The 15,873-nt window shown below is 41.2% G+C and overlaps 1 protein-coding gene across 2 annotated transcripts in view; it reads right to left on the minus strand.

Annotated features, from left to right (window-relative positions):
* Positions 1-718: 718 nt before the first annotated feature.
* Positions 719-15,873, minus strand: part of LOC142942188 (low density lipoprotein receptor adapter protein 1) — a 32,005-nt gene continuing 16,850 nt past the window's right edge. For both annotated transcript variants that reach the window (XM_076084414.1, XM_076084416.1), the window contains exons 3-10: positions 14,610-14,722; positions 8,539-8,653; positions 8,096-8,168; positions 7,427-7,513; positions 5,801-5,928; positions 4,519-4,553; positions 1,306-1,334; positions 719-898 (exon numbers count right to left, since the gene is read on the minus strand). In XM_076084414.1, the coding sequence (XP_075940529.1) occupies positions 852-898; positions 1,306-1,334; positions 4,519-4,553; positions 5,801-5,928; positions 7,427-7,513; positions 8,096-8,168; positions 8,539-8,653; positions 14,610-14,722 (627 nt within the window). In that variant the 3' untranslated portion in view covers positions 719-851. The remainder of the gene's footprint in view (positions 899-1,305; positions 1,335-4,518; positions 4,554-5,800; positions 5,929-7,426; positions 7,514-8,095; positions 8,169-8,538; positions 8,654-14,609; positions 14,723-15,873) is intronic.

Here is a 15,873-nt window from a genome sequence, read left to right on the forward strand (position 1 = left end):
TTTTTAAAACAGATTAAGATGCGTTTACCTTAAAACACATTTATGTTCCAAACAATAAAAAGATGACATACGGGTATAGTTTGCCCATATGTCATGACTTTATCGCATGCCGTTTCATTATTCAAAGAACTGCTTGAATCAAAGCACAAACAAGCTGAAAGATGAACGCGTAATTCATAAAATATCATGACTGAAGATGTGTACCAGCTTTGCTGATGATCTCTCTGAACACTGGACTTCCTCCAGTGACGGCTGAGACTGGCAGCTGTTACTTTTGTTCAGCAAGCGACGAGATCAGAGCTTTCACGTTTTCAGAAAGGAGGCGACAGCCTTTTATGTACACACATCTCTAAACTGCTTGATGCATCTGAATTCCACTCATCTAAGTGGAAGTGACAGTGTTTTTTTACAAGTTCAGATTAAAAGACGGAGAATCTTCTGTGGAACTTCTTTGAGTAGAAACACGTAATTCGTGCACGTCTTGCAGTGCCGTGTTGTACATCGTGTGCACGGCCTTTTCGTCTGGCAGTTGGTGAGAGAAGGAATATGGCGTAGGATGGCTGTTTACACCGAGTGGAGTATCGACTGTCAGGCATGGCAGTTTATATTATCAGGGCATCCATTCCGTCTTCTCCGCAGCAGCCACAGAAAATCAAGCAGAGCCTCACCTATTCAGGTCGTGCACCGGGGAAGCGTGATGCGCTTTGCTGTCGGCTCAAGTGACGTTTACCTTTTTTTTTGTGTTTTGATTCCCTTCTTTTTTTTCTGTGGCGCTCTTAAGTTGGGGCAGCTATTTCGGCGTGTGTTATTCAAACTCATTGTTGCAAATAGACAACAGATCTCGCCGGGACTCAGAGCTGCATTGTTAGAGACGGGTTCGGAGCAGGACTCGGCCAGTCTGACGGAGACAGGAAGAGAGAAAAGGTAATATTGCTACAGAGGTCAAAGGCAGGAAATACTGTATGTATTCATCCAAAGGGGTTCACAGGATATGCTAAGCTTAAAAACGGAGAGAGAAGAAAGGATAGGATGTGGAATGACAAAAAATAGCTTATAAATAACTTGAATGTGGCTTTGTACAGTACAGTGTGGAATCACAGATGTGCAGATGCCAGAAGTTTCCCTCATGAAGGGGGTCCTTGAGGCATGTCAGCTCATCACAAAAAGGTCCACCAAAGACGACCACTTCATTTAGATGATTTGCTTATTTCTGGACAGTCTGGAACTTAGTAGTATTATAATTGTAAGGCCTCATGCAACATGCAACATCAAGCATGCAAATAACATGCGAGTCACATCACTTACCGGTGTCCATCTCCTCTACTTCCATGTTGCTGCATGTCAGATAGAAGAAAGAGGAAATCATGACTACGTGACTAAATATGAGAGGCTTAAATATGTTAAAACAGAATGTCTCTTATGAAATAAAAAAACAACAGTCAAGAATCATAAAATGACATTAAATTGTAATAACTCATCACATTTAGATGAGATTTAATAATTCAATCGACTCATTCCAAAGCCGCAAATTAGGGTTAACTCCAAGGTCGCCGATGAATGAAGACATCTTAAATGGAAATTGAATTATTAAATAAACCGATTGTTTGTGGGGGCGATTGTGGCTAAGTGGATAGCAGGGCCGTCTTTCAATCAGAGGGTCGACGGTTCGAACCCCGGCTCCGGCTCCGCTAGTCGCATGTCGATGTGTCCTTGAGCAAGACACTTAACCCCAAATTTGCTCCCGTAGCTGTGCCTACGGTGTAGAAATGTGATAGACTCTGAATTGTAAGTCGCTTTGGATAAAAGCGTCTGCTAAATGACTGTAATGTAAACCGAACGGAAGTTCATGTCAACAGTTGAATATACTTGAAGAACTATATTCTTACAATTCGATTTTTTCACAGTCCCCAACCCTGACCTGTGCTTACACAGTTAATTAAAAGTGGTGGAAGTGGTTTAACAAGTTAGAAGACTGTATAGCATTGCTAGTGACCCCTGGAGGATGTGCTGCTACATACAAATAAAGTGGTTTAAAGTGAAGCACCAACTGGCCCCCAACGCTATCTTTCTTAAAGAGGCTAAGCAGGACATTAGCTCAAGAGGCCTGATGGTGAGGGGTTTATGTACAGGAGAGATCGCTTACAAAAACAAAACCTAAAAAGATTTCAAAAAAATGACTTTAATTTTACTATTGGAAGGTTTTATGTTAAAAGCTACACAAAGCGCAGTTGAGAACCAAACCATTCACAGCTGTGGGAACAAAATGTAGACAAGATAGGCAATGACAATGTCTTGAATCTTTTAGTGTGTAAAACGTTGGCATGCTTCTTTGTAACCAGAGCAACATCTAATGTTTGGCCATTGGCTGGAGCAGTATTTAAAAGTGTGATCCCTGAACATTTCGTAAAGGAGCAGATACCACAACCCTCCTTCTGCTGATCTAAAGTCACTCCCAAAGTCACACATCACACTGAGGAGGCGTGACAGCCATGACAACTGAAGGTGATCCAGAGTCTTTCACAGATCAGGGCAGATCTTATCCACCATTCGTGCTCCGCCACAGCAGAGCCTGACATCCTTGCTGACCTCTGCAGGGGGAGGATGTCTATCATTCCCACAATCCTTCAGGATTTCCTGTAGGATGGTCAAATCTAAATCGAAGTGTCACACCTTCCTCCATTCGGAATCCACACTTGAGGTCAGCATTTCCTCATCCCTGCTCAGGACCGCCTCAGGAATGACTTCCCTTCACACCCGGCCACACATTTACCCATTTGCTTGGACCAAAGCGTTGCATGCTCCAACACAACAAACAGATATTGGCCACAGGCAACATGACTTAATGAGTTGTGGTCTCTTTAATGTGTCAAAGCACCACCGGGCTGCTTTTCTCTCTTTATGGATGAACAAAACAGCACTGCAGGACACATACACACACACACACATATCGGCTGGTAATGGGAGGAAATGAAAAGCCATGCAGAGAGCTGCCGACACTCACTGGACTGTTTGGCCTAACAGTTTGTCGTGCGTGGAGGCACATTATCAAAGAGTATGTCAGAGGGAGCAAGTGCATGATGTTGTAAGTGTTAATATATATCATGTTTTGTGTCTTTGTATGTCTCAGAAGCAGGATTTTTATTACGCAAATCAAGTTTTACCCGTGTGACTCCCATTTCACATTTTAGTCTTTCTGCAGACGGTAGTTATAACAGTAACTAAAGTCATTATCTATGTTAAGTTTTGACTTTTCTAATGGTAACACAGGGGTTTTTCCCACCTCCAGCTCTCCACAAAACTCTGCCTGCTGTCTTCATTGAAAACACTATTTTCTAACTTGGTGGATTGACGTCTTTTGTGAAGGCAGCAGCATTACGCCGATGTAGTGGCACTGTATGGTAATCAGCATAGTGAACAGGGAAAGGTCTGTTTTTCGCCTGGACTGCAGCAAAGCAGGAACCGGCCCGATAAATGTGAAAGTCCGTCACTGACTGACAGAGTGATGAAATTACACAATCTGTCATGGCACTTTCAAAATGAATATGTGCTTCAGTGCTTCCGCTGGTAACGTCTTTGCCACCACAGCACATTCCGCGATCAATCGGCACACGGAAAGCCGATGAGGTCATTATTAGTCTCCTATTCCAATGGTTTAATATAGTTTTATATCGCCAGCTGGCGTTAATGTGTGCCTGAACGCCATCTTGCACTGAGACTACAAGGCCAGTGTGCGTTTGTTTACACCAGTGAAATGTTAGAAAATAAAGTATTTTGGTCAACTGTTTCCCATTTCATAGAATACAATAGTTCAAACAGACATCTGCAGAACATATATACGAGATTACAATATATCTGAGAACATTATAAATGTAAATAGGTCTAATTTAAATTACAAAAAAAAGGCTGTACAAGTGTCTTGTAAAAGTATTACTTAATAGATTTTTTTTTTTTTAAACCTGCAGATGAACATGTAGTATAACAGCTCCACCTTCACTAAACTTTACACTTACTAAAACTCTAAACTCTGTCATCATTTGCCAACACCTCACCAGTCAATGATGACCCGAACAAATACGTTTTAGGACACCGAATGAAGTTACCACACAATTAGTATGTGCATCCTTTCTACATCAGCTCATTGCCGTGGGTGACACGTCATCTTTTAACATAGAGTTACCTAAGAAAAGGAGACTATTGCATATTCCTGTCTGTGTCTGTGAATTTCAATAAATATTTGTGTCAGTCAATCTGTCAAATCCAGTTTTTCTTATCTAAAAGAGTCAGAAGGATTACTGACAGCTGACCATCACTCTCAGTGCAACTGTCAAAATTGCTTGACAGCATTCAAATGGGGATCTACTGCATTTCTGTTTCGAACTGGAGTCAACATAAAATTCATAAATTTGGTTTTCAAGGGGGAAACATTTAAGTATTTTGTGAGAGTGAACAATCCCATCTCCTTTCCTAAATAAAAGAATGAATCCCCAGTGTTCAGCAGTAGTCATATGCAAAGGTTACCTTGAGAACGCATCATCGAGGCCATCCTCCACGTCCTGTTGGGACATGAACAATATAAATCAATACACACGTAAATTACTTTAAATAACAATCCTGCTGCTCCTGTGGCTCTTCACTGAGTCAGCTGTTTGTCATAACGTATTGTATCCATGTGACACACAAATTACTTTATGAGCTAAAGAATCAAATGCTGCACAACGCAGCTTTTTGTTCCAATCACTGACTGAATGGCAATATTGCATGACTAATATAAGTCTGGAAACATATGGACGTGGATACTTTGTTGCTCTACATTCTCTGCACAACGTTTGGGAAAGCAAGTGATCCAGACAATTTATATCACCTTGCATTGTTTTAATTTATGAGATACTAATGAATATCATTAAATAAATATTCTGTCAAATTTACACTGAAAATAATAAACAAATGAACTCGATGTAAAGCAAACATGGATTATAAACAACACAACAGTAGGAGAGGAGTAAAGATGAAATCTGACTCAATTCTACCGATGAGAGAAAAATCCCATAAAGGGAAAATATGCAACAATGAACACAGACGGATTTAGAAGATCAGCCAGTAGGTGAGATATTCTAATGCATATAGTGCCACCTAGTGTTACGAATCTGTAAGTGAACACCAGGATGGTGACTGATGGTGAGCCTCTGCAGCATAAACATAAAAAAAAGTTTTACAACAACTACATGTAACTGCTCCAATTATACAGACATCAGTGTCAGAAACAGTTTCTAATGTTGGGCATTTCCCCCACAAAACACAATAAAGGGGGCAAAATTGTTGAATTTTGAATTGAAAATGAAAAAAATATAGTAAGGTTTAGTATATTCAACTAAAGGTTGCAAACTGACTCGGCCTTTTCAAACTGCATGGACAACACTTTGCAGCGGCTTCTGCCATCTCTTCAAGTCAGCTGACTCTTAGAAATTTATCTCAAAATTGAATTCAGAAGGCAAGGAAAATGCCCGACAATCATGATATGTAGAGGTTTATTTTTTCAATATTTTGTTTGCCAATAGACACACTGCTCATGTTAGCGTGCATAAAAAAGGATCCTTATACTATGGAGTGAGGTGTACATATTTAAACTTTGGGAGTAAGACACTCGTATAGGATCGGTACCCTGAGTTTCAGGTATCAGGAATTCGGTATCAGGAGAGAAGAAGTTTGATAGGTGCATCCCTATCTGTCACCATAGCATAAAACCACTTTAACCATTATTTTTGGCCCAATCGGCAGGTTGGAGGCAGATGGTGTGACCTACCCAAGAGTCGTGTTTGATTGGTCGCCTCCGAGTGGGGTTACTGCGAGGCGAGGGCGAGCTGAGTAAAGAGGAGAAGAAGGGCCTCCGCAGCTTCTCCTCCAACGCAACAGGCTTGCATGCCTCTGGATCTGAGGGAGGTGGCAGGTGTGGACGAGAGGTTGACAGGGACACGGGAGGTGAGACAGAGGGGGACAGAAAAACGGAAAAGGACGGGACACATACAGACGGACGACAGAGAAGCGAGAAGGAGGGAGTTGTCAGTATTTTCTGTCTCTTTAAATCTCCCAGTCTGCAGTATCGAAGTGAAACATCAACTCCTGCCTGTGGCACTCACAGCTCTCTCTGCAACAGGCAGAATTGAATTAACCTCTAAAACTTTCATACGACTCTCTGTGCCGAGTTACTCCAAAAGTCCTTGAGGCTTTCACATCACATTTTCTCTCTGTCCTCGGTCCACTACTAATTTTAATTGAAAGCAGCTGGGAAAGCCAGCCCTTATCTCACAACAAACTGAATGGATGATTATGTCTCATTTAGCAGACCCTGTGACCCCTCTGAGCAGTGGAAAACATTTTGACCTATAAATGTCACGGCTATTGGATAGTACTTAAAAATCTCCAGCCCCCCCCAAATGACTAAATGAGTGGCGTAAAATTAGGCGATTTCTCCCAAGTGAGAAGTGATTGACGGCAGTTAAACTGTGAGCATGCCGTCTTCCGGCTCAGTTTAATATGTAGCTAGAAGATGCTAAGTATGTATATGGAACTGAAAAACCTAAGGAATTGATTGCTACCGTACCGTTAGCGGCTTGCTAAATAACATTCAATTTTGGCGATGGAAAAAACTGGCATGTCGATTTTCGAAAATGTCGCCTTGACCCTAAGGGATGAATGAAGGAGTGAATGAAAATGGATTGTTTGGGTACCCATGAGTCTCTCCTTCACAGAAATGCCCAATTTATGCTAATCTCATGCAGTTTGGGGCGAAAAAACCAAGCTCATTGTTGTGTACCAAACTGCACTAGAAAGATCATTTCAAAGTCATTACGCCAGTGTCTACAGAAGCATTTACTTAATCGTGTTCACTGGAAACGGTTTGTGAGGATTATGGAAAGCCTCAAGTCTGGAGGAATCTGTTCTTTACTCACTCTAAATCTGCATCTACTTACTGTCTCGTTTTAGCGACTGCAATATATTACAGTTGTAATTTTTACTAAACTACTCAGGTTATAGTAATCTTGTCGGTGACAGGCAGTTGCATCTCTCAGCAGGTTTATACAGTAGGTTGAAATAACACAATCTTTATCCTCATCTTCCTAGAAATACAACACCTGAATTATTCCAGGGTGTAACTCCATCACTACAAGAAGCACACCTCCCAGTTAGCTCAGTGTGGATAATTAGCTGTTAGCGCTAGCAATCTGGTCAGAGCCAAGTGTTTCTTGTGAGTGAAGCTTTGCCTGTATTATACTGCAGTCATCTAATGTGTTTACACATCTGGCAAATACAGTGTCCAGTTCAACAATTGAGCCTTTTACAAATAAATCCATATTTAAATAACTGCCGTTGAGCTTAATGTGATGTGCAGGAATGCACTGTGGATGAGGACAAAATCAAAGGAACTTACCTGCAGGGACACACTGAGTGTCTGTTGTCTGTGTCTGCCCTTTGCTTGCGGCACAAGAACAGCAGGTCCTGGCTTTTTTGTTTTTGTCTGAAGACAGAAAAAAAAAAAAATGTTTGTCAAAACTAAACCTGAAGAAAACTATGGGATGTTTGAAATGTGTTGGTATTTGATGACACTCAGACGTTTTGATAAAGCTGATGATAATCTTATGATCACCACTTTTTTGAAGCATGAATACAAATCAACAAACTACGACATGAACACGAGTTTACACAACGAGGCTGTGGAGGCGGATTAGCCGGCGTGATGATGTTTTGTAGTCTCATTGAGCCACTTCTTAGCAACCATATTTTTTTTAAAACATGTAAAAGCTTCACAATTCAAAAGAGGGGTATTTACTGACGTATTTTATAATGTAGAACAAAACTTAAAATCTCTTGTGTTTACCACATATCTTATTTCAGGCATCTAACCAGATGAGGGAACCGGAAGGGCAAACATGCTGACTCATTTCTGGGTTTTTTAGGTGGCCCTCAGTTCTTTTGATTGTTAAACTTAGTTAGATTAGTCACAGATTGGATGGAGAAGAGCCTTTCCTTACTCATATGTTTTTTAAAACAGTTCAATGAACTGTCTCAATGTGGCCTTCTTCCTGTTCAGTGAACTTACCTTCCTGAGCAATCTCCCACAGATCGAGGGCCACTTTAAAGGCCTGGGCCACCGTTAATGTCACAGCCTGAGCCTGAAGACAAAAGAACAGGGGAAGAATAACACATTTAGGATGAAACATTCATAGTGAAAATATAAAACATATGGAATAGTTGCGATTCCATTTGGTGCTCAAGAAAATGCTTTGACATCTTTTTTCGATAAACTATTTCTCTAAATACAGATTGATGAGTTGTGAGGTGTCCTGCCACAAGATGGAGCCATACACCATCTACATTTATGCCACTCGCTTCCCCAGGTGAGTTACATATAGACTCAGTCCTCAAACAAACTGACCTCAAGACCTGCTACAGTCCAAGAAGCATGTATTCCTTACTGTACATCAAGCTAAACCCAGACAAACACAGGTATACGCAACAAAATCACAAGTGATGCACACTTACGATCTTCTTCTTTTGGCAGAGAAATGCATGGCACTCCAGGGTCTCATTGAACTGACTCTGAGAGACATATGCGAAGACCTTATCCTGAGTTTTATCTGCTGTGCAGTACGAGATTCTGAAGGAGAAGAGAGAACATTTAAATAAAAATCATTGTTCCTATTTACTAACACCATCGATTCTCCTGACACGAGAGCATTTATGATGATAAATTAGCAATTGCACCAGATAGGAACCAATTGATGAGATGAATAAATGAATAACGTGCATTGGCAGGTCTTAACCTTTTGGCCTTACACACTCAGGCAGCCAAAAGAGCTGCATGTCTGTGTGAAAGGGGATCAGCTGCAGGTCATACATACATACATACATGTCAATTAAGGCCACAACTTTGCTTTTTCTCTCAACCTTTTTCCATATTCATAAGCAAACCAATCATAGCAGGACGAGAGCGCTGGTTTTGAATATTATGCTAATTAAGTCCCACAGCTGGCAATGGTAGAGCAGGAGACAAATGAGCAGCAGTGACATCCGTGAGAGATTTTTACATTAATTGTGGAACACATTAAGTGTTTTATGCAAAAAAAAAAAAATCTATAAAGCTGATACAATATAATGCTTTGTGGATTCAAAGTTCCCATGCAAGGCACAGATGGTTAATTGACCCTGATTTATTTGAGTTAAGTGTTGCGCTAATAAAGCTGCAGTGACAACCTGAACATGTTCTGTGTTTGGGGCTTTACGCCTGCAAGCCAGCATAAATAGTGCGAGTGTTTGTTGAATTCACTGTATTCAGGTAACTTGCATACGCTATTCCTCACAGTTTGGTCTTATTTGTCTCTTGAGAACATCAGCCAATATAGAAAGGCATGTGAAACTGCAGAAAATCTGATTAAAATTAGTTATTTGAAAATATTAATTTCTGAAATAATAAACTCTTTATATATTAAATATCTGAATTTCTACTGTCAGTACAGTCTTGGATGACAAAACTATCTCTGCTCTATATTGTGCTTGAGACCTCATTCCCAACAGTCACACCGAACCTCTTCATGAAATCCAATTGCCTGTAAATCCAGTGACAGTTATTTCCAATGGTAATCTAAAACCAATCTCGACAAAGTCCACCAAGCCGTTTGGCTCCCCCACAACAGCTCGTAAAGGTTTACTGAAGCGACAGACACAAAAACCGATGGATTTGTTTTTGTCGGATTTTACGCAGCCTATTAGAAGCCGTATCGATCTCGAGTCACTCCCTGTGTCCATCTGGGGTTGTTAGCTAAAGCAGCAGAGTGTGTCATGTTTGTTGCTTTGGATAGATGTGTAAATGAGCCACAGTGAGTGATGGACTTGACCTTTGTCACCATAGTGAAATACAAAACCTACATCATTAACTGCACAAGAACCAGATTGGATGCTTTCTCTCGCATAACGCAGGAATAGAACTCTACAGGCCGAAGTTGTGTTTTTTTTTCCCCGAATAGAACACAATTCAAACATTCTCAATTTGATTTTAGACACTCGGGGACACTCAATGCATGCCATCATCATCGGTACGGAGTCGATTTCTATACAATCCGCCGTCATTACAGTAACTTGCAAGCAAAAGGGATCCGCAGCTATCAGACGCTCATTTGCTGCACCGCTTCAAGGAGGAGCACTAAAAATAAAGTTAATTTATTCGGTCAAACAACAAGCAAGAAATCACCAGCGCTCGGATCTCCCTCTCAGATTGTTTGCTTTCTTGCTCCACTGATGCATGACCCACATTGCAAAGCCCATGACACCCAGCTCAGTAGTTCCCCATCTCCTCCGTCCTCGAACTTATATTTGGGCCTTAATTGCAGAAAAATGAGCGGGGTGGGGGGAAGTTGAAAGGGTTGACCTATTTAAGTTTGGTTTTCCAAACTACTCAATATAAAACTCTATTTATCATCTTATTGAGACATTATCTACTTTCTGCCTAGAATTTATTTGGCGCAACCTGATTTCACTCATTTCTGGGGGCTTTTATCGTTTGAGCCTCCACAGATTTGCATCTCGTATGTGCACTCTCTGAATTTTCAATTTGTTGTTCAATAAAATTAATAACAGAGTACATTATTCATCACAAAGTAATGCATTATATACTGCACAATGGTGCATTATGATGCTTTGTCAGCAGCACTACAGTAGCAGCATTATCAAAACCTATTGCTATGAAATCAGGACAATATATAACAGAAGAAAAAGGCCTGCGATTGATTATATTATCTTTTTATAACTATATCCAAGTTCAACTTTAAAGGCCACCCTGTGCATGCTTCACAAAGTTGAAATAAAGGTTCTTTATATCATCATGGACAGTCGGATGAGGACGGAAGCCTGAAGATAGTCTGCAAACACAGCCAGTGCCTGGAACTCATCACTCCTCTCTCTTATCGTACACTGCGGTAGATCGCCAGTTCTGAGGCTGAGTTTTACAAATGCACTGCAACAAGAAATGCTGTTTGTTGTTAAGATGTTCAGCAGTAAACATACGCAAAATTAGCAAATAGGTCAGTGCACATACAGTATGGGCCTCTCTGACGAGCCAAGATCTCCAAACAAGTAGCAGCAAGAATCTATGACTGTAATGTGAGAATTGAGCTGTGTAAAAAAAAAAAAGACACAATTTACAGTCACTTCTATGCAGTGTGATGAAACAAAGGTCTCTTAAAGATCCTTCTGCACGCACCTTTTATTCATTATAAAACAAAAAAAACAAAACCTTTTAATTAGTGCCACCAATGTGCCACACAATGGATCGTGTTCACAGAACAAGCCTTCAGCTTGAAACAACAACAGGAAGGAAAATAATTGACAGCATCACAGAATTTTCACTATAAGCATGAACAACAGAAGCTGAGCTGTCAGTCTGCATCATATCTCCAAAGGGGCTCTGTGGACCGCAAGCCTTTGATCTCCTCACTGTGTAGAGCACCGGTGTTTGCGAGGCAGAGAGGGGAATATCAATGGAAATATTTTAATATTTACAGTACAAAGCGTGAATGGAACTTCAAACATCAAAGCCGCGGATTCTCTACGTACACTGAATAAAGCAGGTACGCCATTTAACACAACAATGGACTACTTTTGTTCAACGTTTTTAACCGGACATAAGTGCATTAATGAAACACAGCATTTTGCTTTTGCTGTAGGGAAGCGTTTGTTAAAAAAATTAAACAAAAAGAAAATGGCAAAATACATTCATGGATGGTCGAGAAAAGATTGTTCAGGGGATCCGACAGACACATCTCACAAATCTGATGGTATTTCAGAACAGCGTGTGTTAGTTATGCTTCCAGCTCTTCGTTTCTGACCTGTATGGTTTTGCTGATTTATATGCTGGTCGATCTCTGTGAGCTCCTGTCAGAATATGAATCAGTAACACCAGTGCAGATGGAGGCTGAACACCTCACAGCGTTCTGCTCATTGGGAGATGCAAGTTATACCGTCTGTTTGTTGTTGTTTTATTATTTAGAAGTAACAAAAAAATACCACAGACAAATAAGATAACAAGATTGTTTCAGTTTTCAGTAACGATAAATAATAGTTTCACATAAATTACTTGTATTCAGAAATGAGAGATTTCTTCTGTATTTATGATCCAATGTTTTCCCGACTTAAAAGAATAGTTTGGCAACATGGGAACTAAACTTATTCCCTCAAACAAGAGTTAGATGAGAAAAAAGACACCACTGTGCATTAACTATGGAGCTAGTTCCAGGAGAAGGTTAGCTTAGCATAAAGAATGGAAGCAGGGGGAACAGCTAGCCTGGCTCTCTCCAAAGTTATATTTTTTTTTAAAACACAAACTAATAGCTCTAAAGCTCAGATATTAACTAATATCATGTTTGTTAAATTTGTTCAAAATATAATAGTGTTTTACTTGTTACAGCTGAACTTAATTTTAAACTTTATTGATTGTTGTCGGAAAAAAGCTCCAGTGTCCTCAGTAAAATATTGCCATATCATATATTTTGATAACCCTATTTGGTAAAGAAAAAAATACTGTGGTACTTCATGCTGTCAAAAAAAAAAAAAAACAGCTTTACTGTTGTAGAATATCATCAAACCTCCTGTGTGGCTTAGTCCTTGACATAATCCCTGCCAGCAGTTAGACCTGCAGCAGCACTATAAAACAGACTTGATCATGTTAGAAGATTAAGCTCATGATAATATAATCTGAGTGGCTGATACTGGAAATTAGATGCACTGTAGAATGGGCTGCCAGGAAATGAGTGACTGTCAAGGCTGCTGAATTCAATATCCGTTTGTAAAAACTTAAAAGGCCACTGATACGGGATGATATTCATTGTTTGTGTCAGTGCGCGTTTGTGTGCGCGTGTCTTTGTGTGGGCGCAGGTCTGCGTGTGGGTGGATGGGTGGGTGGGTCATGGCTGCGGGGATCTTATTTCCAATGCGATGGCATGATGCCTTCCTGTCTGTTTTCTATTCCTCACTAAGCTTCGCCTGAGGGAAAGTGTGAATCCAATAAGTGTGAATACACAATTAACTCTAAAAACTCACACATTTACATACACACTCGCTGTGTGAGGTGTATACTCAAATGTCCATCTATGGACATGATGTATTTACTGCTTTTTTTCCTTACTTGTTATGCACAATAAACACACATTTGATCCGTGCCCTTACATCTACACTTTCTTTCACCCTTGACTTGCTGTCTTGGCCAATAAGTGGATTATGTGCAACTAAAATAAGACATAAGAAAGGAGGGGGAAGAGGGGTAGTGGGGCTGTAAGGAGGTGGGGGTGGGGTCTCATAAAGGGGTTAAATCAATCCTCAGTCAACCCGAGCTCTGCATGTGACCCTTCTCTCCTGCATCATTACTCGGGAGGATCGGCAAAGACTGGCAAGCGCGAGTTTCAAAGTGGCCAATTAGTGGTGGGGTATTCCTGCGTTCAGAGCTCTGTTTATGTTAATATGTGCAGAAAAGAAAGATTTCTTTCAAGACATTAAAAAAAAAATGAAAGGGGGGAGAGGAGAGGAGGGGGAGATAAGGAGGGAAGAGGAGGAGATCAAAGACGAGGCTGATTCCCCTGGCCTGTGGTCTGTTGCCGCTGATAAGGTGGATCAGGAACGGATGTAGACCGACACACACGAAACCACATGTATCCACACACACACAGTCTTTATCACCGCCTGTTCCACAATCCAGCCATATGATATTTAGACTGTAATCCTCAATGACAAGGACCTGTCTATAATACAGGACGCTATCCAGAGAGGAGAAGCCAGTCAGCCACACACACACACACACACACACACACACACACACACACACACACACACACACACACACACACACACACACACACACACACACACACACACACACACACACACACACACACACACACACACACACACACACACACACACACACACACACACACACACACACACACACTTCACTGATTTGGTAGACTGAAAGAGGGCGGCTTTCCTTGACCCAGAGAGACAGTATCGGGCGTCCCCCAGGCGACCCCCACCTGCCCTCCCATTATTGGTTTCCCAGTGAATTGATCAAACATGTGATTCACAACTGGCTGAGAGCAGAAAACTGCTTGGTTTAATCCTGCGAAAGGAGTCCAAGCGATGGGCAGAGAGCAAAGTGACCTAGATAGAGGATATCAGTTTCTTCATGTATCAGATGAAGCCACTTCTTTGGGTTTAGGACTCAACTTGAGGGATTATCAGCATCGTTATGTTTAGATGATGGCCCAAAGTTCAATATGGAATAGCAATACTTTAGTTTATGAACCATCCATCTAATGAACCATTGTTAAGTGATTATGCATCATGTCATATTGCACGCCCATCCTTGTAAAGTCTTTGAGGTAACTGGCAATGTTAAGTGACACTTCTGCATGCAGCGCATCGGATTCTCAATGCTTTGCATATTTCCAATTATTTGCATGAACGCAATAGTCCTAAATGAGCTCACTGCCACTTGTAACATGTAAAAGCACACGCTTATTACAGGTTTCTCTATGAAATCTATTTGAACACAGTATTTTCGTATTTACCTGTATATGGAGACATTTTCCATGAGGTCTGTCGTCTCTGTGTCTGTCATGATGATGCCCTTCGGTGAGACCGTCAATGTTACTTTTTGAAACTTCTTAGCACTGGCCCTGGCCTGTGAACATGAAATATAAAAACACATTCACATCAAATAGAGAAGATCTTGCCAAAGAGCTACCCTGTCACTCTGACATAAATTTAAGATGATCTTACTTCTGATAAAACACCAAAAAAAAAAACTCTAACGCTACAGTGGCTGCCGAGCAAAATTAGGCGGCCTGCATGAGTTGTCCCAGAAATGTGGGTGATTTATAAAAAGGTGGGGGAGGAAAGCTGCAACGTGTAGCCCAGAATGAAGGCTACACATTGCAACTCGAGGTCGGGCTGGCAGCGCCCTCACTCCCCCTGCCGCTCTGCTCCATCTGGTGTTTCAGAAAATACGGCCATAGTGCTGAGCTTGCGGTCTGCGAGAGCGCCTTTCGACAAGGACAATGACCTCCTTAGCATGCAATTAGCAAGCAAACGAGAGCCGTTTAGTTTCACATCCAAATGGTATCAGGTTAAGAAATCAGCAGAGCGACTGTGAAGGAATACAGAAGGGGAAGAAGAAAGAGATGATTTCATCGTTGTACTGCACATTTCGACATTCAGCCTGCATGGGAACTCTTTCATTTCTGCAGAAGGTGAAGTAAAGGCCAACAGGGAAGAGAGGAGCTGAGGATGAAAATAAGTGGGGTCTTTGCTTAAAACAGAAACAAGGACTTCTGAAGGACAGCAGGATCGGTGCCGTGGCTTGCTGTGGGAGCCTAAATGCCCTGGAGATGGTGACGAGGAACAGTTCTGCTTAAATTCACAGCACTTAAAATAAGGGAAACTTATAATAAAGAGAGACTGAGGCAGCTCCTTCATGTAGGAAGTGCTCACAACCACGTTCTCGTCGGTCATGTTCGTATGTCGTGCCACAAGGCACAAAAAAAAACAATCTGTCAGCTTGAGATATGCCAAGTTCAGCCTTTCTTTCTACTTTTGGTCCCTCTGTCTTGTCTTATCGTGCCTGAATGAAGCATGTAGCAAATGGAAAAGTCACAAATGTATTCAGTAATCCCATTTAGGTTGATTGGTTTCCAAGGGAACAGACAGAGACAACCGAGTTACTTTTCCTGTCCTGGTAAAAAAAAATCAATTGAATCTTAATCCTGCCATTAGGTTCAGTCTCTAATTGAGAAGTGTGGGGGGGGGGGGGGGGGGGGGGTTCTGATTAGGTTG

The sequence above is a fragment of the Anarhichas minor genome, unplaced genomic scaffold, assembly GCF_050575085.1.
Source record: "Anarhichas minor isolate MPS153535 unplaced genomic scaffold, ASM5057508v1 ptg000136l, whole genome shotgun sequence".
In the NCBI taxonomy this organism is placed as follows: Eukaryota; Metazoa; Chordata; class Actinopteri; order Perciformes; family Anarhichadidae; genus Anarhichas; species Anarhichas minor.